Genomic DNA, 22,551 nt, shown 5'->3' with positions numbered 1-22,551 from the left:
GTATAGTTTTTTATCATCAAATAAAATATTTGGAGTTTGAACCTCGCATATAAAAAATAAATAAAAACAATTGATTTCTTGGCTTAATGATAAAGAGCACTTGTCATTGAGCAAATGCTATAACTTGAAATTTTATCATATTTATTATTAAAAAAAAAATGATCCATACAAAACTTTGATTAATTTTTTTTTTTTTTTTAAAGATGTCATCTATAATGCAAAATCCGAATCCGTATAGGTTATCTTAAAGAATCTCAAAAAAAATTAATAATAGTTAATATAAAGTTTTGTATGCTATTTTCAAGGAAATTATTAGAGGTACACAAAAATTCCCCTCTCACATTTGTATTGCAGTGAAACCCAAGTGATGTGAAAGCTTGTGAGAGGGGGAGTGGAAAATTGGGTGGAAGTTTTTGGTGACTAGCATTAGTTTAATTAATATAAACTTAAAATACAGTGTCACATATTTTTTAAGTTCTCATAATTTTACATGCCAATATTCTTTATTTATATATATAAAATCATAATAAACATTTATTAATAACAATTATAATTTTATATCTTAGATTTACATACAAAACTGAAGTGAGATCAGATTTACAGATAAAATAACATTTTATTGGACTTCCTAATATAAAGAAAAACGTGTTAGACATTTGTCATCCACACTACCTATTTATATATTCTTCTAAATACAGAGGATTCTCAAAACTCAAACTTGGCAAGGAAACCTGGCCAGCATAGTTTCCAAATACATAGAAAAATGCATCATTTGAGGTAGAAATCATAGCCAATCTAAAATACTTATATATATATACTACATAAAATTATAAATTTATATTCCTCCAAAGTAGCTTGCCCTTGCCACTCTCCAGTAGAGTATCTTCAAAACCTTAGTATAACATGGCAAGGCTTTGTTTTACATTGGTGATCTTAGCATTGGCTTTACTGGTTTCACAAAGTAATCAGTCACTAACCTGCACATCACAAAGATTCACAAACAAGAATGTGTACACAAACTGCACTGATCTTTCATACCTAAATGCCTACCTTCACTGGACATACAACACTACCAATTCCACATTGTCCATTGCTTTCACAGCCCCACCATCAAAGCCAGAGGGTTGGGTTTCATGGTCCATAAATCCAGTAAAGCCCTCCATGATTTCAGCCCAGGCCTTATTAGCCTTCAAACACGAAGACAACATAACCATCAGCACCTACAACGTAACTTCTTATGCCGACGCAACTAAGTGGGGGACCAAGCTGTCATACGAGGTTTGGGACTTAAGCGCCGAGGAAAGCAATGGAAACATCACAATCTTCGGGAAATGGAAGCTCCCAGAGAAGACTAAGATGGTAATGTTTAATCCGATTCAATTTACTTTGAATTAGTTTAGCTCCAATTAAAGATACCAAACTTAATAAAAACTTAGGAAGTGCAGATACTTCATTAGAGTGTCATACCCAGTGTCATACCAATAGTATCATATTATAACTTTTCAGAAATTGCTCGTATATTTGTGTTGTACCTATACTTCTGTTCATGTTTGTGCTACTTAGATTGTAACCTAACATGATCTTATCTAGGTGAGTTAAAGGGTAGTCTCGACTTTCATATTAAATATTATAAATGAGTCATTTTGAACCAAAATTAATAAATTTAAAATGGATACTTGATTTTAAATTAAACTACAATTAGAATCTAATTTGGATTTGATTTAGATTCTGATTTTGTGATTCGGCTTTAATATATTATTTATAATTGGTTTTTGATCAAACAGGTGAACCAAATTTGGCAAGTTGGTCCAGGCATAACCGATAAAGGATTGCCGCTTCCCCACGACAAGAATCTAGATAATTTGAATGCCAGAGGGATTCTTCAGTTGTTGGGGACACAGAGTGGTGCTAGTCCTACTCCTTCTCCTTCTCCTGCTGGTCTTGTGCCTGGTGCTCCTGCACCAGCTGGTAAAAAGAAAAGTGCGAGCACAAGAATTGGAGGGAGAATCAGTGTTGGTTTTTACATGGGGTTGGTTGTGATTCTTGGGAGTTTGATTGTTTTGGAGATTTGATTTGTTTGGGGTTTTAGAGGGGGAGGGGGGGTTTGGATTTGGTGTTTCATCAAGATGTGTACTTAGTAGATGAAATATTCAATGTCAATAAGAAGCAGTAGCAACGTAGTAGTTGTCTTTGGTCAAAAAAAAGCAACGTAGTAGTTGTTATTTATTTATTTATTTATTTATTAATAAATATAGGCATATAGCAGATACTTAAATGATTATTGTTATAAATCCTTATGAGTTACTACATCACAATTGATTTTAGCGCAATGTCATGTACACATAAATAATTTATAATATTTTTTACAATAAGTAAGTCAGCAAACTTTTATTAGTCTTCATTTAAACTCATTGTCAACTATTTGACCAAACTCTTTTATCTATCACTAAAGTCAGTCGATTTTGTGTATATAGACTTTTGTGTATGGTTCCAATTGCTGAGCTTGATAGCCACTACATCCGGATTCATTTATTTACATTCATGCATGATCTTGTTTTGATGAGACAAAATAGACCAGGATATCGTAGTGAAAGCTTTAAATGCGTCTCGATCTAATTTTATACACAGTTCCCGCAATAATCCCATGAAGTCCACACTGATCTATTATAGCATTTTTCTGCCACATTTTAGCTTTATTAAATGGTATGGGAATGTATTCGCCCCAAAAAAAATAAAATAAATAAACGGTATGGGAGTTGGATCAAGAAATGATGTCAGTTTTGCGTGATGATGACGTCCAGGTTAACCTAAGCTGACATCATCTTAGAGATTATATTAAAAATACATTTTTTTTTTCCTGGTAGAAGAATATTATACACTGCATAGAGCATGAGAGGCTGACAGGCTGTATTTCAATAAAACCAATTTGCCTTATTGTTTCACTAAACTTATCACATGCAATTTATGCGTACGATAATGCTTTTTTTTTTTTTGGTTTAATGTTATAATGCTTAAAAGTTATATATAAATAATCGTGTATATTTCTTATTTTTTGTAAAGAAGAAGGTAATAATGTTTAGAAATGAGATAGAAAACTGTAAAAAATTGAAACCCAATAGGACATTTGAATTTATTGATTGGAATAAGATTTGTAATAAGTAAAAATATTTGAGATTTGAACAAAAGAAAGATGATATATGTTAGTGTGAATGGATGAGGATTTGTGATAACTATATAGAATTTGGATAACCCAAATTTTGGAATGTTTTAAAGAATTTTAAAATATATATATATATAGAAATTTCAGGATAAGAATGAGTAGTTTTTACGTAAGGTAGTGGATTTTTTTTTTTAAAAGTAATTTCGTTTTTATTTTATAAAGATAATTGAAGTATTTGAATTCAAATAAATAATAAATACAGATAAGAATCAAATATTTGAATACATATTGGTAGTGAGAATAGCGATTTTTTTCCCTTTTGTACGTGAGATAATATTACCGTTTTAACATTTTTTGCTTTTTTGTAGAAAAAAAAATTAAATTAAAGGGTATGTTATTTCAGAATTTGTACGAGGATATTTTGGTACTCCAAAAATTAAAGACGAAACTAGGGAATCCTCTTATTAATAGTGTAAGGACACGATTTGTAACAAACCGCAACTATGTTGGGTTCGCACGTAAAAAGGCCCAAATAATATCATTTGTAGAGCGTGGGTTTGAAAGGCTAGGCCTTAGTCACCAGACGGTGGGTTTTTTGTGGTGTTCATACATGGTTTAAATCGTATTCGCCCTGGGAGTCGCTCTCCCGGAGGCGGGCTGGAAGGCTTTGGTTTTTGGCCATTTTCCCCAGCCCCTTTCCTTGGTTGCTTATTTTTCCTTTTATACTAACCTGTGTTCCTTATCCTTCGTCCACGTGTAGGATTGGCATTCCAAGACTGATACTTGTCCCATCAACCCATACCCAGAGTGGTTGGGGGAGGTTGTAAAAACTGGAGAGTCTGGCTCTGTCAGGTACAGAGTATTGAATGGCAGTAAGGGCAGCTTTCCCTGGTTGTTACACTTTCCAGCGTACCCCTTTTTCTTCTGACACAGATATTTTAGATTTTTTCCAAGCTGTTTTTATACCGTTTTTGTCCTTCCTTCTGGGAAGTCCTCGGATATGCTGAGGACAGAGTCATCCTCGGCTGTATCTCAAATCTACTCAAACTTTTATTCCCTACTCTCGGCCCTAACCTTCCTCGGCTTGGGCCTTGGGTCTCAAATTAAAAACGGGTCAGGACCACCAATTAACGGGTCCCACAATAGCCTCTCAAAATCCTGCTGTCCGACCTCTTGGTTGGAGATGAGGGTTTTGGTGATGCCCCGCCTTAATTGCGGTCTGCTTTAGATCTGCCCCTCATTAATGTGGGTGTCTCTTTATCTACCCGGGAAACATACCGGTTTATGAGACATTCCTTTGAATTCATTCAGGACGCGTCCTTGTCGCTTCATTATCCGAAAACACGCCTTTAATGATCTCCCTTTACGAGACCATTCGAATTCAACGACTATTGACGGCGTGGGGAAGCGGAATGGATATTCTCTCGTTTACCGCTTTTCCTGGAGATTCGGGCAGATTAAATGCCTCCCGTTTTGCCATTCATATAAGAAGGAAAGTAGGAGGTTACCTCCCTTACACGAAGACCTTTTAATTTTTTTTTTTTAAAGCCTAAAAACTCTTAACCTCCCTCAGAATTTCCCATATCTTCACGTTTACACTTTGAATCGTAATTTATCCATGATAGGAACGGGAATGAAGAGATCATACCCTTCCCAGAAATGTTACGTGCTTGTGAAGCTCAAACTGGCTTGTTCAGGGCAGGGGTGGCAGAGACTCAAGACACTTCTTACTCTTCTTTCAGCCAAAACCCGAAGTAGGGGCTCGTCGCGTCAACCTCTTGGCGTGGCTGAGCTGGGGTCACCCATTATCAGTACCAGCCGCTCTCTCATGAGCATAGCTAACATGGCACCAGTGTGTTAAGAGTCAGGACTGACGCAGGGATTAAGTGCCCCTGCTTCTTCCTCTCTTTGTTCACTGGTATCTTCTTTTGCCTCTCTTTCTTCTTCTTTCCACCACCAAGTCCATCCTGGTGCTTTTCCCTCTTCCTCTTCTTCTCCTCTTTCTTTCTCTTCATCTCCTCCTTCTTCTTCTCCTCCTTCTTTCTCTTCATCTCCTCCCTTTTCTTCTGAAGAAGGTTCTTCTCTCAATATGGGCGCTACTGGGGCAGAGTTCGGAAGGATTTCGGAAACGAGTTTAAAAAGGCATCTGACTGTTTACTTGTCTGCATTGTTGTGGTTTTTTTATTTTATTTTTTTTGTAATCCACCTTCTGTATAGGCTTGTTTAAGCCCTTCTTTGTACGTTGTAATTCATCTTTATATTAATAAAAGTCGTTATTGCTTTACTTCACATGTTCTATCTCTTTATTTCTGAAATGGTTACGCCGTGAATAGACGTACTATCTCGTGAATCCTTTCTATTTTTACACTTTGACCGACGTCTAGGACTGAAATCTCAGTTAATAAAAAGATTTTACTCTGTGTTTATTGAAACTATCCGATTTAATAATACTAAATCAAACCAATAATACTTAGAGTTGAAACCCACATTAAGAAGAAGAGACAGGATATTATGATGAGCTTATTGGGGCGGTCTGGAACAGTAACGCCGACCAGAGAGTACAATATTTAGGACCGAAATCCCCAATCAAGGAAAAGGGCACGATTATGAACTCATGAACTTATAAGAGCTGTTCGGCACAATAATACCAATTTGAACAAATGATACTTAGGGTCAAAACTCTTGCTAAGGAGAACATATTATCATGAATTTAATAAAGTTGTCTGGCACAATAATGCCGACCTAAAAGAAAACAACACTTACCCCAAAATAGCCGAGACGACTATTGAATGCTCGGCACGGTGTAGGAGGTAATCATCCGAAAACATATAACCCAAAAATGAACAGCCCTTCCAGGTTACTGAGTAATAGGGTGTTTCACCATCTTTCTAACAACTTTCATAGCCTTAACCTTTTTCTGGTATTTGAGCTGAGGATTGAGCAACTTAAAATTTTTATTAAGTAGCCGGCCATACAACACCTTGGTTTTGTCCAAAACTCAGTTTTCTCATCTAAGTAGTTGGTTTCCCCATAGGTTTGAGTCCGAGGACCATACAATACCTTGGTTCTGTCCAAAACTCAGTTTTCTCATCTAAGTAGTTGGTACAATACCTTGGTTTTGTCTAAAACTCAGTTTTTTCATCTAAGTAGTTGGTTTCCCCATAGGTTTGAGTCCGAGGACCATACAATATCTTGGTTTTGTCCAAAACTCAATTTTCTCATCTAAGTAGTTGGTTTCCCCATAGGTTTGAGTCCGAAGACCATACAATACCTTGGTTCTGTCCAAAACTCAGTTTTCTCATCTAAGTAGTTGGTTTCCCCATAAGTTTGAGTCTGAGGACCATACAATACCTTGGTTTTGTCCAAAACTCAGTTTTCTCATCTAAGTAGTTGGTTTCCCCATAGGTTTGAGTCCGAGGACCATACAATACCTTGGTTCTGTCAAAAACTCATTAAATATTGACAAGTAATTGGGGGAATTAACCCCTCGGCTGTGACAGGAGACATTGGTTTTGGGGTGTTAGCTCCTCGGCCGAGCCCCTAGAACCATCGGTGCGGTTGACGCTACAAAGCGTAACCCCTAGTAAAGAAACATAGCCCCTAGTGGAACTTTACGTTGGAACACTATAATCGGCCGTTGGAAATGATAAAGGGGCTCTCTTAACCTACCGCCTGTGCTAACACACAAGTCTTTCCCACAAACAGCGCCAATTGTAAGGACACGATTTGTAACAAACCGCAACTGTGTTGGGTTCACACGTAAAAAGGCCCAAACAATATCATTTGTAGAGCGTGGATTTGAAAGGTTAGGCCTTAATCACCAGACGTTGGGTTTTTCGTGGTATTCATACATGGTTTAAATCGTATTCGCCCTGGGAGTCGCTCTCCCGGAGGCGGGCTGAAAGGCTCTGGTTTTTGGCCATTTTTCCCAGCCCCCTTCCTTGGTTGCTTACTTTTCCTTTTATACTAGCCTGTGTTCCTTATCCTTCGTCCACGTGTAGGATTGGCATTCCAAGACTGATACTTGTCCCATCAACCCATACCCAGAGTGGTTGGAGGTGGTTGTAAAAGCTGGAGAGTCTGGCTCTGTCAAGTGCAGAGTATTGAATGGCAGTAAAGACAGCTTTCCCTAGTTGTTACACTTTCCAGCGTACCCCTTTTTCTTCTGACACAGATATTTTAGATTTTTTCCAAGCTGTTTTTATACCGTTTTTGTCCTTCCTTCCGGGGAGTCCTCGGATATGCCGAGGACAGAGTCATCCTCGGCTGTATCTCAAATTTACTCAGACTTTTATTCCCTACTCTCAGCCCTAACCTTCCTCGGCTTGGGCCTTGGGTCTCAAATTAAAAACGGGTTAGGACCACCAATTAACGGGTCCCACAAATAGTATAGAAAATGATTAAACAAAATTTACCCCAGAAAAACATGATTAAAATCTTTTAGTTAATAAATCTAAAAATTTAAACAATCATAATATGTCACATGGTAAATTCATGTGCTCTGTTCAAATTGAACATTTTTTTTTTAATTTTATAATTCGATAGTTATAACAAGAGAAAGGAGATTTAAACCAAATGTGCCAACAAGTTACACTATAAATCTCTTAGCAAACTTATAAATAATAAAAGGGAAAATAACACTCCCCTCATTTGAGGTTTAGGGAAATTACACTCCACCCCAAATTTGAAGGAAAAAAAAAAAAAAAAAAATTCCCCCTTTGACATCCAATTGACCAAATGCTATTAAATTAATATTCAAAATGTTATGTGCTAACCTGTCTTTTGTTTAATGGCAAGTTTCAAGAATCATCATCCATTTCAAAATTAAAATTCATTGTATTAAAATTTTAGTTGAAGTGTATTTTAAATTATTAAGTATGATTTTTTTTTTCTTTTTTCAACGGGTTATGGGGAGATTTGCCGTAGCAAGCATTTTGGTGCTAGACAAATTTTGTATTTTTATTCAAAATTTAACAGTTATTTTTTTTATTAACCATGGTTAAACTTTTGTAAAGAGATTCTTATAGAAATTTAGAATATTTCGTTACTAATATAAACAAAAGGGGGGGAGTGTTAATTTTTTCAAACCTCAAGAAAGGGAGTGTTTTTTCCATTCATGTTTGAGGTTGGGTCTCATTCCCTCAAAACTCAAGTAAATGGAGTGTAATTACCACATAATAAAATAATGATGTAAAAAAGAGAAAATAAAGACAAAAGAATTAATGTAATTTGGTATGTCAGCATGCTTTTATAGTAAAAAAGCTCAAATGACAACTACTTGTTATATTAAATTGTGTCTTACAATAAATCTATCGAAATACATTTTTTTTTTTAGAAATACATTAGGTTTAGTATGATAATCTTAAATACATAGTATTTTACAAAACTATGGGTCTAAATAGTCAATTGGTATATTCTTTTGTTATCGAATAAAAGATTTAGGGTTTGAATTTCACCTATATCAAAAATTAATTGATATCTTGATCTGATAATAAGGAGTAATAATCATAAATAGACACCATAGGTTGACATTCTATCATATCTATAAAATAAATAAATAAATCATGATCTATAAATTTATGATAATATTATATTATATTTGATGTGTTACGAATTTATCAAGATATTTTTAATAGATTCTAATAGTATAAAATTATTATTTAAAAAAAAATTATATATGACTGTTTTCTTTCGTAACTTTAATTAATATTTTTTTTTTTTCCCGAAAGTTCATGTGCAATGCAAAGTCCGAAAACTATATATGTTAACCTGAAGGAATCTCAAATCTTTTTAATAATCGCTAATATAAAGTTTTGTATGTTGTTTTCAAGGAAACTATTCGAGTTAACCAAAAGTTCCATACAATTTTTGCTTCCCCTCTCACATTTGTATTGTAGTGAAACCAAGTTTGTTTTTGGCAAAAATTATTTTTGCCAACTTATTTTACTATTTAATTTATTTTATTATTATTTATTGGTCTCATTGTACTTTTTTATTCAACCTATAAGTCCCACCGTACTATTTCAATTAACTCTTATCCTTATTTACCGTACTTTCAACAAAAAAATTTTCGTTTCAGCAAAATAAGCAGATCCTAAAGGAACACCAAGTGTTGTGAAAGCTTATGGAAGGGGAGTCGAAAATTGGGTGAAATTTTTTGGTGCCTAACACCATTTTATTTATTTATACTTTTTGATAATACTGAGGCCTATTTTCAAATGTTCCGCCGTTGCATTCTGATCTTGAAAATGAATGGCATTTTCTCATAAGTGAGACCCATAATTTCATAAAGTTCCTAGGTAGTTGCTAATCTTTAACCTCACATGTCACCACTTTTGTAGCTATTCTTTCTCAATCTATAATTAAGAAAAAAAAAAAAAAAACCCTTAAAAATAGTGATTTGACAATTTCTTTAATTTATTTTGTTTCTTTCAACAGTGAAGCAGAAAAAGACTAAAAGAAACTAAATCAATAGATTTCGACCACACTGTTATGAATCTTGCCTCATAATTTTTTGCCGCGTCATACGGTCATGAATCTTGACTCTAAAGGATCCAAGTTAAAAAATATTTTCTTATCTGCTTATCATATACCTAGTACATCATAAGAATGTCGTTATCATTGAATTATCACCTGAATTCTATATTCTATCCGTGTATATTATCTATTAAATCAGAATTTTTAGGAGTTTTGCCCCCTTCATATGAATTGAACTTGTATGAAATTTAGAATAAGTATAAAAAAAGATCTTAGTTTCTATATTAAAAATATCTTATAAAAGTCTTCCTTAAACCTCTTATTTTTGTAAATCTTGATAAGTATTCACGCTGGTCTTCCAAAATTGAAAAGTAGGGATCTACTTCTCGTAGTTTAATTAATCATTTTTTTAAATATTTACATCAAATTTTCTATTCTTTATTTTTTTATTAAAATATTATTTTTTATTTATATTTTGTTATTTTTCTTTCTTTTCGAAATACCAATTTTTCTTTATTTTGACTACCAAGACACAAAAATAATAATAAAATAAGAGTTTGGAGAATGTCTTGACATTTCCTATCTTCGCCTTAGGAAGCAAGTAGGGAGCCCAACAAAATATGATGCATAAAGTTGTGATAAATAGGGTATCTCTTTATGTAGACATAACCAATAATAATCTACCAACAATAACTCACATCAGATTTTTTATATGGAAATCAACAATAATCTGTCAACTCAGTAATTGTGAAATTTGTTATGTTGTGTTTGTAACATCACTAGATGAATTTGTTTGGAGCTATTAAGTTATAATATCTTTTAAAAAAAAAATGAATTAAATAGGTTATTTTTTAGGAATAAAATTTAAATGGGAATTAAAAATATTTCCCTCTTGAAATATTCACATGATTGACTCCGGATTTTTTTTTTTTAAAGAAAGATTGACTCAGGAGTTAAAACACAGATTTTAATAATTTTATAATTTCCACAAAATGAAATATCTATAATATTTATAAAAGGATTCTCCTCTTTGAACTATACTTTTATGTGATTTAGAAATATCCATAAACTTTAAGTTTAAAAGGAAGAAAACTTGAGAATAACTTGATAAAAATATATCTCAAACTCTATTTAAAATGTCTACAAAATAAGACACTCTTCTACTAATTTATATTTTCAAAACAAACATATCAAAAAGAATTTAAAAAGAAAAATTATACACTAGTAAAAAAAAAAGTTTCATCACACACACGTGTAATAAGACTAGGAATTCTATTATTAAATATATTTATTATTTTTTTTTTTATGAATGAAAAGACAAAATCAGTGTAGGATGACTCAAAACTGTTTAGCCCAACAAAAACAAAGTCCAACAACATATGAAGAGAGCAAAATCCCACAAAAATGAGATTGCCACATAATTATCATCACAACACATTCATAAAAGACCCGTGAACCGAAGTGTACTAGAGACCACACCCACCCTACCTGCCCAACTGCCAACCTATAATATGTGCTATTTCCACTTATAACCCACCTACAAATCCCACACGTATTGCAATTACTATAATAAACTTCTGTTGTCTGTTAAGTTTTCCTTGGTTTATTTGCTAAATATATAATGCCAAATATAATTTTTAGTAACAAAAGGGAAAGAAAAAAAAGAAGCTAATTTTGGTCTAGGTTCAAATTTCTAGAAGGAAATTTTATACACATCTATATTTTAGATTAGATTAAAGTAGAATTTTTATCTTGTATAATAAAAAATAAAAAAAAATTATGACAAAAATGCAAATTTTTTTTGCAAAATGGACATAACTTATTTGCCAAATATATGATGAAAAATATAATTTTTAGTAACAAAAAGGAAAAAAGAGTTAGTTTACTTTCAGAAAATTTAATTCTGTTAAATTTTAAAAAATAAGTATGACAAAAAAGCAAAAGCTTTTTTGCCAAATGGACACCGTTTATTTTCTTAATGAAGTATCAGTATCTAATTTTGTTAGTTTATTTTCAGAAAAACTAATTTTGTTAAATTTAAAAATAGAATTAAGACAAAATATTTAAAACTTGTTGCGAAATGGACATTGCTTTCTGCCAAATGGACACCGTTTATTTTCTTAATGAAGTATCATTATCTAATTTTGTTAGTTTATTTTCAGAAAAACTAATTTTGTTAAATTTAAAAATAGAATTAAGACAAAAGATTTAAAACTTGTTGCGAAATGGACATTGCTTTCTGCTAATATGAGATGAAAAATATAATTTTTTTTTGCTTCTATTTAAACATATGACTAAAATATAAAAATTAGCTTTTAAAAAAATTTAATTTTGTTAACTTTAGAACAAAATAAAATAAAATAATTTCTTTTTGCCAAACACTTTTCCTTTCTCTACCTTTCCGTACTATGTTACGAAAAAATATTTTGTATCAAATGATACCACATCATCCGTATCAAAATCTAATAAATAAGAGACATATATGCAAAAAAAAAAATTACCCACTTACACATATTTTTCATTTGTTAGTAAGTAACTGTTTTTTGCGAAGATGTTTTATACTTATTGGATCTTAATACCTTAGTATCATTTGATACTAAATACCTTCTCCCACATCACACCTACCTATGTGTACTCTTGAAGGAGAACAATGCCATCCCTTTTCTTTGCAACAAACTTCACCGTAGATTTCTTTTGCTAAGCTTCACCATAGATTTAACAATAAGTCTCAGTGATATATCCTATTAAAGAAAACAAAAATTATTACTAATATAATCCTTGTTATAATTCTGTTCACAATTTGTTGCATGGGTGATTATGATTGATGGACAATTGCTTTTACATGAACTCACTATTTTTTTTCATCACTCACAATTAATTACTTTAACAAGTTTTTTTTTTTTTTTTTTTCCTGAATTGTGTCTTTATTTTTAATTAGTAGAACTCACTGTCATGTAAGATGAGAATGTACTACTTCAATGTACTCATAGAATAATTTGTGAACATTTCTTGCTCCTAATAGACCATTTGTATCTAGCAAAATACTAGAGCTACCACAAATTGGCACTTCAACAAGACACTAATAGATGAATATTTGAGTTATTTTTTGTGATTACTGACACATACGTTTGTAAGACTTATTTACATAGTAAAATTTATAGTACATCTAACTTAACTATTGTATCTATATAAATTAAGATCACAATTAATAAATCTCTCAATTTGAGAAATAAATATAAAAAATATGAGTAGTGAATATTACTTCTTCTTCACTAATCATAGTAAATATCATTAATCTAATTTCACATGGGTCAAGTAATCCACCTCATTTTTTTTTTTTTTTTTAGAAATAATTGCAATATGATGCTAATTCTTTCATTCAAGCTTTTTTTCCTTAAACTCCTGAGCACCTTGTACACGGAAAGATGCCAATTCAGATGCAACTTGACGTAGTAATTAAGTATATAAAATTGGTTATATTCCTAAACTTATTTGGCTTAAATTCCTACTAGAACCTATAAGTATAAATTCCTATATGGACTATGGCTATACTTGGAAGTGTCCCGTATAATTTTCGCCATCTATATATTATACCCCCATATCCCCTTCCTCAGATTCAGACAAACGTCTCACAGAGACAGAGACACGGCCACACTAACAGGCACAGCCTCAGCCTTATTTCTTTCACCAAACGTGGCCGTTTGTTTTTCTCTCTCTCTCTCTCTCTGTCTGTTCTCACAAACCCCATTAATGGATTCTCATCAATCCTCTGTGATTCTTCTTCTCAGCCTCTGTTCTCTCCTCCTAATCTCACCATCTCATGCCCAAACCTGTACCTCCCAAACCTTCACCAACAACGCTCTCTACACCAAATGCCTAGACCTCCCTCACCTCTCCTCTTATCTCCATTGGACTCTCAACGCAGCCAATTCATCTCTCTCCATAGCCTTCATGGCTCAGCCTGCAGGCACCAATGGTTGGGTCGCTTGGGCCATAAACCCAACTGCGACTGGCATGCTTGGTGCTCAGGCCCTCATAGCCTTCAAATCCAGTGCTGCTATGACTGTTAAAACCTATAACATAACCTCTTTTGCTTCTATCGCTGAGTCCAAGATTTCCTTTGAGGTTTGGGACCTAAGTGCTGAGGAATCAGGAGGAACTATTACGCTTTTTGCTAAGTTGAAGCTCCCTGGTAACTCTGACATTGTTAACCAGGTTTGGCAGGTGGGGCCATCTGTTACAAATGGTGTACCAGATATACATGCGATGAGTGCAGCCAATAAGGCTTCTTTGTCCACTCTCAATTTGACTGCTGGCCAGACTTCCTCTACCTCTGGTGGACTGGGTTCAAGGACCAAGAATAAAAATGTCAGTTTTCTTATTACCTGTTTGATTTTGTTTCTTATTATGGTTTTATCATTTTGATTGGTTTCTCTTTTCTTTTATTTTTTTGTCAGAAATTTGAAATTTGTTTGTGGCTGCGTTTGGGAATTGTGGGATTCATCTGGGTTTGTTTAAAAGTTGGAATATTTGGGTCTAGTCTGTGGGATAAGGTTTTGGGTGTCTAAAAGTTGAAAAAAAAATTTCTTCTCTTTTTTTCCTTAAGAAAGATGTGTAAAAGATAATGGGTTTTTGGAGGAAAGAAATTATCTTTTATGGTAAAATTCCATTTCTTCACATGATTAGTTCGTAAGATCTATTTTTTGTGATTTTTTTTTTCTTCTATAATTCAATAGTTGGGGGTGGGGGATTTGAACGAGGAGATGCCAAGTTGAGCCACAAGGCTCTTGGCTTAATTTTTGTGAATTTAGTTCCTCACTTTATCAAAATGAATCAATCTTGTTATTCCATCCAAATCTGTTAGAAAATGAAGTTGTTTAAGTTTAATCCCTTTTTTTTTCAGTTATTTTTTAGTGAAAAAAGAATGTTTGAACAATTTTTTTTTATTAACAAATTGGACGGAAGGACCAGATTGACTCGTTTTGATGAGGATTAAATTGACCCAAATAAAACCTGAAACACTGATTTAATAATTGACTAAATTGACTTTTAACCTTTCTTTAATTTGCAGTGGATGGATGTAGAAAATTTAATTGATTAGTCTTGGATTGATTAAAGCCCTGAAAAATTCAAAACTTCTTGTTTGTTTATAACTCTTGACTGGAACTGGATTTAATATAGAGCTTGGCGTACCATTTAATTGTTTGTTTGTTTAGTTTTTAATTTTTTTTTATTCTGTTTGTTGTTTCCATGTGAAAGTATAGGAAAATGGAGGCATATTTGTGATATGGTACAACAAATTGTTGAATGTTATTTTGTCTTTTTGGGTGTCAGATTCATGGAATACTGAATGTTGTGAGTTGGGGCATTCTGTTTCCTGTTGGAGCTATCATTGCAAGGTACTTGAGGACTTTTGAGTCTGCGGATCCGGCATGGTTCTATCTTCATGCTTTTTGTCAAGTATCTGCTTATGCCATTGGGGTGGCTGGCTGGGCAACTGGTCTTAGGCTTGGAGGTCAGTCACAAGGAATCATATACACGGATCATCGTAACATCGGAATTGCATTGTTTTGTTTCGCCACTGTGCAGGTAATGTTTTTTCGCAAACTTAGTGTTGTTTTTAGGAATCAGGCTGTCTTTTTTATGTATCTTTTGCTATCTTGTAATTAGCTGATTCTGTCACTTGTTGGGTCTTATAAGTATCAAACTGAAACTCTTTTCTGAGTATTGGAGATATAAATATAAAGAGACTTAATGAGGCTTTTGGATGTTGAAATTGTGAAATGCTAAAAAATTTGAAGATAAATTAGAGAAAGTTAATTTTGAATTGGAACTTGGACAATATCCACTTTTTAGGTTGGGGCTCAAAGAATTATCAATGATGTTGGAGTTTTCTGTTAGAAAGATATATGTAATTAAAAATTATTTCTATTTTGATTTTGATCTTTTTTTATTATTGTATCGAATACATTGTGTAGGTTAAGCGTTTAGGGTTGGAAATTTGTTGTGCACAGTTGTTTTATTTATTTTTTTGTTTATGCATCTTGTTGGTTGTAAAATGGAGAGCATATATTTGGAAACTTGTGGTGACATTTCTTTTCCTTCTTTTTCTTCTGATGAAAACTCTTTGTTTGGGTTTTACAGATTTTTGCACTGTTCTTAAGACCAAAGAAAGATCACAAGTACCGCTTTTATTGGAATATCTACCACCATGGTATTGGATATACCATTATTATTCTTGGTGTCGTCAATTTGTTCAAGGGTTATGACATTTTGCAGCCTGCAAAGAAATGGAAATCTGCTTACGTTATTGTGCTCATTGTGTTGGGTGCGATTTCCTTGTTGTTGGAAGCAATTACTTGGTTTGTAGTTTTGAGGAGGAAATCCAGCAAGTCCACGAAGCCCCATGACGGATACAACAATGGAGAAGACAGGCAATAGGCACTTTGCTGAGGATTAAACCTGTTGCTGCGGTTCTCCTATACCGGATTCTGAGTTTGTAATATCCTTGTCTCCTTACTTAAGATATCACAAGAGGTTTATCTACATTAGCCCATCTCTGTTCCTTCCCAATTTCTTTTGGCTTGTGTAAAATGGCTTGATTTCTCTAGGATTATTATTTATTATATACTTAGAGATTGTTCAGACTTTAATTATACGTGTCTATTGTGTCTCAGTGGTTAGGTTGATGAAACTTTCTAGGATGTGTGATTATCGAAAAATTTTCAAAAGAGATTTATTTATTCTTGTTTTCCTATTTGTGGTTTCTTTTTCAGTTATGTATAATCTTATTGCTCTCACTTTCTATTTAATCCTATCTCTATCAAGTTCCTAGAAAAGGGTCTTGCTTGACCTTTATGCTCTCTAAGATGGAAACAAATCTGTGATTTCATGCAATGTGATGGATTCATTATCTTTTTTTGTATACAATACCTCTCTTACACAAAATTCAGTTGTGAAATTTTAGTAATGATATTAATCCACCCCAATCCCATCTTGTGCCTTTGAACCTCATACACCAAATGGGTATGTTGCGGCTACTAGCTTCTAGGCTAACCTTATTCTGGTTGTGTCAAAGTTAAAACGGTTGCCAACTTAAGCCTGAATGACAACAATTGCTAACCACCACATAACTTTCACCCAATTCTGTCTCTGTGAATATTTTAATGTTCCTCTTCACTATTTCAAGATAATCTGACTATCAAGTTGACTAACTGCCAACTCAAAGCAATGTTGAATTGAACCTAATAAATGCTGGAAAAATATGTGGACTAAGATTCTTTTCACTTATGTATCAAAACAAAGGAAGAAAAAGAAGGAAAAGAGAGGGCCACACAAAACTAAAGACAAGGTTAAGACAGCAAGATTAGGTACCACTCATGTCAGGTAATGGACTTTTTAAAGGACCTGGATCTTTAACCATTTACACGCTCAGCCCCACCATTACCAATGCATTTGTTAATATCAGTAGAGATAGACATCTTATTGATAATGACTTCCACAAAGGGACATCTCTTGGTGTTTATATGACTAATCACTTTTGTACAAATATATACCCATACTTTATTCCATGCTCTATACATGATGATGGATGAGGATCAAATATTTGATGTAATTTGTCAACTTGTTGGTAGGAAATTTCTCTAGTTTGTCGGATCTGATTTAGTGTCAAAAGAGAATTGGGTAGATGAGCTTTCTCCTGGAATCCCAAATTCGCTAAAGTTAGCACTAAAGTCACACTAAGCTCAATTATAAATTTATAATCACCAAATATATTCAAATTGGTATTCATTTTGATTTTTATTTTTTAGGGTCCTAAAGAGAGGGTTCCACACTCTATGCATTGATCCTGGTCCCCCCAAACTTGTGCTTCCAATTTCATTATTCTTTCTAACTTTTGTTGCTTTCTCTAACTCATTGCTTTTCTTTATGGGATTCCCATGTGATGCATGGACTAAGCCCTTATTACTTGGAAGGACATCGATGCCTTTCTTTTGCAGTACAGTTGTTAGCTTGTCCTCTCACAAACAAAACGTTATGTAGTAGTATTTAAGGGATAGAAATATTGTTCTTCACACCCTTAATGATGGAGCCTTTTGACTCTTACTGCTCACTATTTTTCTCTGTTACTTTGACCACTAGGTTAAATTGTTTTCACTTTCAAACTAAACGAGAGCCTCAATCATACTTCGAAGGATTGGTTGTGGTTTTCAAACGTCATGAAATTCACGAGAGAATGAATTTAAAACTTTTAACCAGTGTTTTGGAGTAAAAAGATTTCACCCTATAATTATCTAATGTGTGTGTGTGAAAGAGGGATTAGACACACCCGATGCTCAAAAAACATTGAACACTCATTTTTTTTTTTTTTAAATTAAAGAAAGATCAATCTAAAGATTCTAAACCTTTATATAAGGAGATTCAAACTCCTAATTGACCTTTTGAGTTCAAAAGCATCGGTTAGGAGAGACTTGGAAAGTTACATATACAATATATTGTTGGCCAAAAGCAAAGATAAATGCATTTTAACCCCTAAAATAGACAATTGCAATTTACCATGCTCTAGAAGGGTGTTGTTTATATGATTGAGAGGATGAAAAGTTGGTGGGATTGTCTTAGGTAGGTACTGTTTATCTATGTGGCAGATTAGAGAAAAAGACATGAAAGTATTTGACTGACGGTTTAGCTAAAGGTGTAGTTTTGATTACGACCTCTGACCTTAGCTAGCCCACGGGACACGGCGCTTTATCACTGCAATGAGTGTGTACATTAAAAGCTGAGCATGTGAACCTAATAAACAATCCATTAGCAATTTGCATATAGAAAGAGGGGAGAATGAACTTCGGCTGCCATTGAGTCTATATTTAAAGCTACACATGTGAACCCAATCTACAATGTGTTAGCATATGTAATTGTGTATAGAGGAAGACATTGATAAAATAGTCTTCTGGTTGCCACTTTTCTCATATTAGGGCTGAGAGCGTCCCTTCAAATGTGGACAAAAAAATTATAAAAAAAATTGAGTTGAACTAACACTTCTTGATATTTCTAACGTGGAATTCTCGTCCAACTATTGAATTAAAAAAAATAGAATAAGAAGATTGATAATGACAAGTAAAAAGAGTCAAAAAGAATTCTCGTCCAAATATTTAAAAAAATATGAAAAGCACTTTGACACAAATTAATGCATGTTCTACATAACCTAATAAAATGGTAATCCACAAAAAAGAAGTATAGTTTGACTTTTTACAATTTTTTTTAATGAAAATAAAAACTAGGGAAAAGTAAAATATTGAAAAAAATATTGTTCAATCTAGATTATAATCACAATTTTTAATAAAAGAATTATATCAATGATGGTATTCAGCATAACTAAAATGGTTCAAATTGATGAGTTCTCTCTTATGAATTTATATAACCTTCTTATGTTTAATTCAATGATATCATAAGTGGAAATTATAAATATTTCCCTTTCTGCCTTACTCATTCAACCTTGCTTTGTCTTGAGCAAGTTTTTTCCGTCTTGTATAAGAGACGGAATAGAGACAGGTTTTGCTCACTCCTCTTAGCCTTGTATGTGTATATATTTTACACATATCTTATTTATAATATTTTTTATATTTAACATCTAAAAATACTTCACTTTATTAAAGATGGCAAAATACTCCAACCCATCCCTACCTCAATCTATCCCATTCCCACCCCTACCCCGCAGGTTTTACCCAAGTTGTTACAGTAAAATAGTTTTAAAAATCCATTTTTATAGAAAATAAAGCATTTGGTTTGGAGTTAGCATTTGAATAATTAATGCACTTTATGTACAAATCATGTGTATGAATAGTTACACAAACAATATAAAGGCTGCGGGAGGAGGAATTATAAGATTCACATAGTGGACAAGTGATGTGATCTACCATTTCATTAAAAAAATTTCATCTGTTTAAAATTATTGAGTTAGAAAATTTTTTTAAACGGAAACTAATTACTGACTCAACAATTTTAAACAAGTGGGAGTCTTTTAATGGAGTGATGGACAAATGATGTAGTCCACCAGGTTACTCTATAATTTCTCGAGGCATGAATCATGTGTACTTTACATAATCAATAAACTTTTTTTATTTTTTATGAATCAGCAAATCTTTTGGTAAACCTACTCGGATGACATTTGATTATTGTTGTCTTTTAGCTTAACTTGTAAATATTTTATTATTAATTAAAAGATTTGAGAATGATTTTACATACATTAAGGAAGTTTAAAGAAATAGGAAAAAAAAATTATATCCCCTTTACGTAACCCATTAAACAAAATTTAATTCTTTTGGCTAGGATTATTAGTTTTAAAAGGACATATATATATATATATATATATATATATGCTAGGTCTGAAATTTAAAGGGCCCCTACTATTTCAATAAAAAAGAAGGTCATTTTCTCTTTTGTTTTATTAACTGGTGCTTACCTTTGATTTTTGTTTCTCAAAAAAAAAAAAAAAAAAAAAAAAAAAAAATCTTTGATTTTTGAAAGGTAAGTTTACAATGGCCCATGTCACTGTGATGCTAGGATGATTTCATTGACAAATTTTTTCTTTTTTCTTTTTTCACAAAAAAGAAAGATCATTAAAGAGAAGTGGGGTCTGACTTCATTACTGTCACAGATCTCTCAGATTGTGGGCTTGTGGTCCATATTCCTTAATTCTTGCTAAGAACAATAAAGACATGAAAATAATGGTTCTTTTTCCCAAGTCAAACATTACAAGTAGATTATCAAACTAGTTTTAGCAGTACACATTGCAAAAGATCAATCGCTAAGTATTAGCCCAACACTTTTCATTGTTCTGTGCCTTGAAGGCACTGCCTTCTAAGTGTTGGTTTTGTCTTAGATGTTGATGTATCATTTAGATAGCTTCCATAAATAATAGTAATAATAATAATAATAATAAGAAAGCAAGACCCAAAAATTTAAAGACAAATGATAAAATAAATAAATGAGCAAAAACTTGAGGCTATTTAATAAGGACATAAATAGCCGTTAAATCTGTGTATGCTAAAAAAAAATTCCAATACTAACTTACCTATATATTTTAAAGGGTCTAATTAATATATGCTCTTAGGGTATATATTAATCATCTATTTTAGAAAAAAAAATTATAAAAAATTAAAAAATCTATAAAAATAGGGAATCATTTTTCATATTTTTCATAATTTTTTTTAAATAGTTTATTAATGTATATCTTAAAAGCACGCATTAATAAAATCTCTTACCGTTTTTTTTATAGTATACAACTCATAATTTATGATATTACTTTCTTATAGAAATTGTTTAGAAAAATGCCAAAGAATTTTTAAATAAGTAGTGATTGATGGATGTAACCAATAGTTTTAATTAAAAAAAGAAAAAGAGTAGAGGTGAAGCAATCAGCAATGTTAGGGGAAGTGGGGAACAGGTCCCATAACATAAAATGAATAACTTATAAAAAATTATATGATTAATTTGAAAAGAAATAGAGTTTGAGACGAGTAGGATGCATTTGAATAGGCCTCTTCATTTATAGCGTGTGTGACCCATTGGACCGTTGTAAAGATCGTTTTAACTTTTGAGAAATATCATATTGTGTCCTTTGGATTAGATAGCAACAGTACATGCTTTAAAGCACCAGTACATGCTGTAAATTTACGTAAGTGTTAATACTTTTCAGATTGATATTAAGGGTGCGTTTGGATACAGCTGAAAACTGAAAACTGAAACTGAAAACTGAAAAACACTGTAGCAAAATAATTTTTAAATGTGTGAATAGTATCGTGGGACCCATTTTTAATGAAAAAGTTGCTGAAAAGTGAAATTTGTGGGTCCGTGAACAGTACACGATGTACTGTGATTGGTCCAAAAAAATTTGAAAAGTCAAAGTTTGTGGCTACTGTTCATTGAACAGTGCAAAAACAGTAGCCGCAACACCCAAAACGCGTGAAAAAAAAAAAAAAAAAATGCAAAACGAAAAAACGCAAACGCAGGATTGGGCAGAAAACGCCCAATCCAAACGTACTCTAAGTGCAACATCTAGATGCAATAATAATGGATAGTTGAGATTAAAAATTGAAAAAGGTAATTTTCAGTTTCAACCATTAAATACAATAAGTTGAAAAATAGTTAAAAGAAGTTAAAAAGTTAAAGTTAAAAATTAAAAATGATAAAAATTTATGTGAGAGGAAGTAGAATAATTGGTATTACACCAGATCTAAATCCATACTTTCCTATTATATTCAGAATAAATTTGCAGACTTTAATTAAAAATAAATCTAAATTTTATTTTTGAGGAACTAAAATATTATATCTTGAAATAATGAAATGTTTGTCAATTCAGTAAAAGTGTTTGATGTACAATTTATGCACAACATATGAAAAACTCATCTTCCTATAATCCTATTTGTTGATATTAGGTCAATAGTTCAATCCCCCATAGATGATAAGTCTACAAGTATTTTTTGTGAGATTACTTATCATTAATCGCTTACATTACTTATGCTTGTGGGATTGTGATGATGTGTGGAAAATATTTAGGTCGTGTTGAAAACTTGAATTTAAATTTGGATTTGGATATTAAATTAATATAATTAAAATGCCATGATTTTAAATTAATTGATTTTAGATACCATTTCAAATTCAATAATTTTAAAAGTATTAAAATATTTGGAGGATTTGTCAAATGCAAATCTTTGACTTCTTTTAAAACGTCCAAACAAAATATTTAAATTTCAATCACTCATATCCAAATCCACGTGTCCAAATCCTACCATCCAAACACACCATTAAGATATATGAAGCCGTTATTTCCCTTTACTAGCTGTTTGTTGTATCTCAGCTTTCAGGCCCTTCACTCAGATTATTCCGCCCTAATCTACAACACCACCCCCCCCCCC

The 22,551-nt window shown here is 32.6% G+C and overlaps 2 protein-coding genes across 2 annotated transcripts; both read left to right on the top strand.

The window, feature by feature from the left end:
• Positions 1-903: 903 nt before the first annotated feature.
• Positions 904-2,072, top strand: LOC115961903 (auxin-induced in root cultures protein 12-like). Its single transcript, XM_031080803.1, has 2 exons — positions 904-1,359; positions 1,785-2,072. Exons 1-2 carry the CDS (start codon positions 904-906, stop codon positions 2,070-2,072), a joined length of 744 nt encoding a protein of 247 aa, XP_030936663.1.
• Positions 2,073-13,197: 11,125 nt separating this feature from the next.
• Positions 13,198-16,437, top strand: LOC115960334 (cytochrome b561 and DOMON domain-containing protein At3g25290). Its single transcript, XM_031079174.1, has 3 exons — positions 13,198-14,005; positions 14,972-15,226; positions 15,782-16,437. The coding sequence occupies exons 1-3, from the start codon at positions 13,388-13,390 to the stop codon at positions 16,076-16,078; spliced, it is 1,170 nt and encodes a 389-aa protein (XP_030935034.1). The 5' UTR covers positions 13,198-13,387; the 3' UTR covers positions 16,079-16,437.
• Positions 16,438-22,551: the final 6,114 nt, after the last annotated feature.

This window comes from Quercus lobata, chromosome 9 (genome assembly GCF_001633185.2).
Source record: "Quercus lobata isolate SW786 chromosome 9, ValleyOak3.0 Primary Assembly, whole genome shotgun sequence".
NCBI lineage: Eukaryota > Viridiplantae > Streptophyta > Magnoliopsida > Fagales > Fagaceae > Quercus > Quercus lobata.
This window is presented reverse-complemented; position numbering and strand designations above follow the sequence as displayed.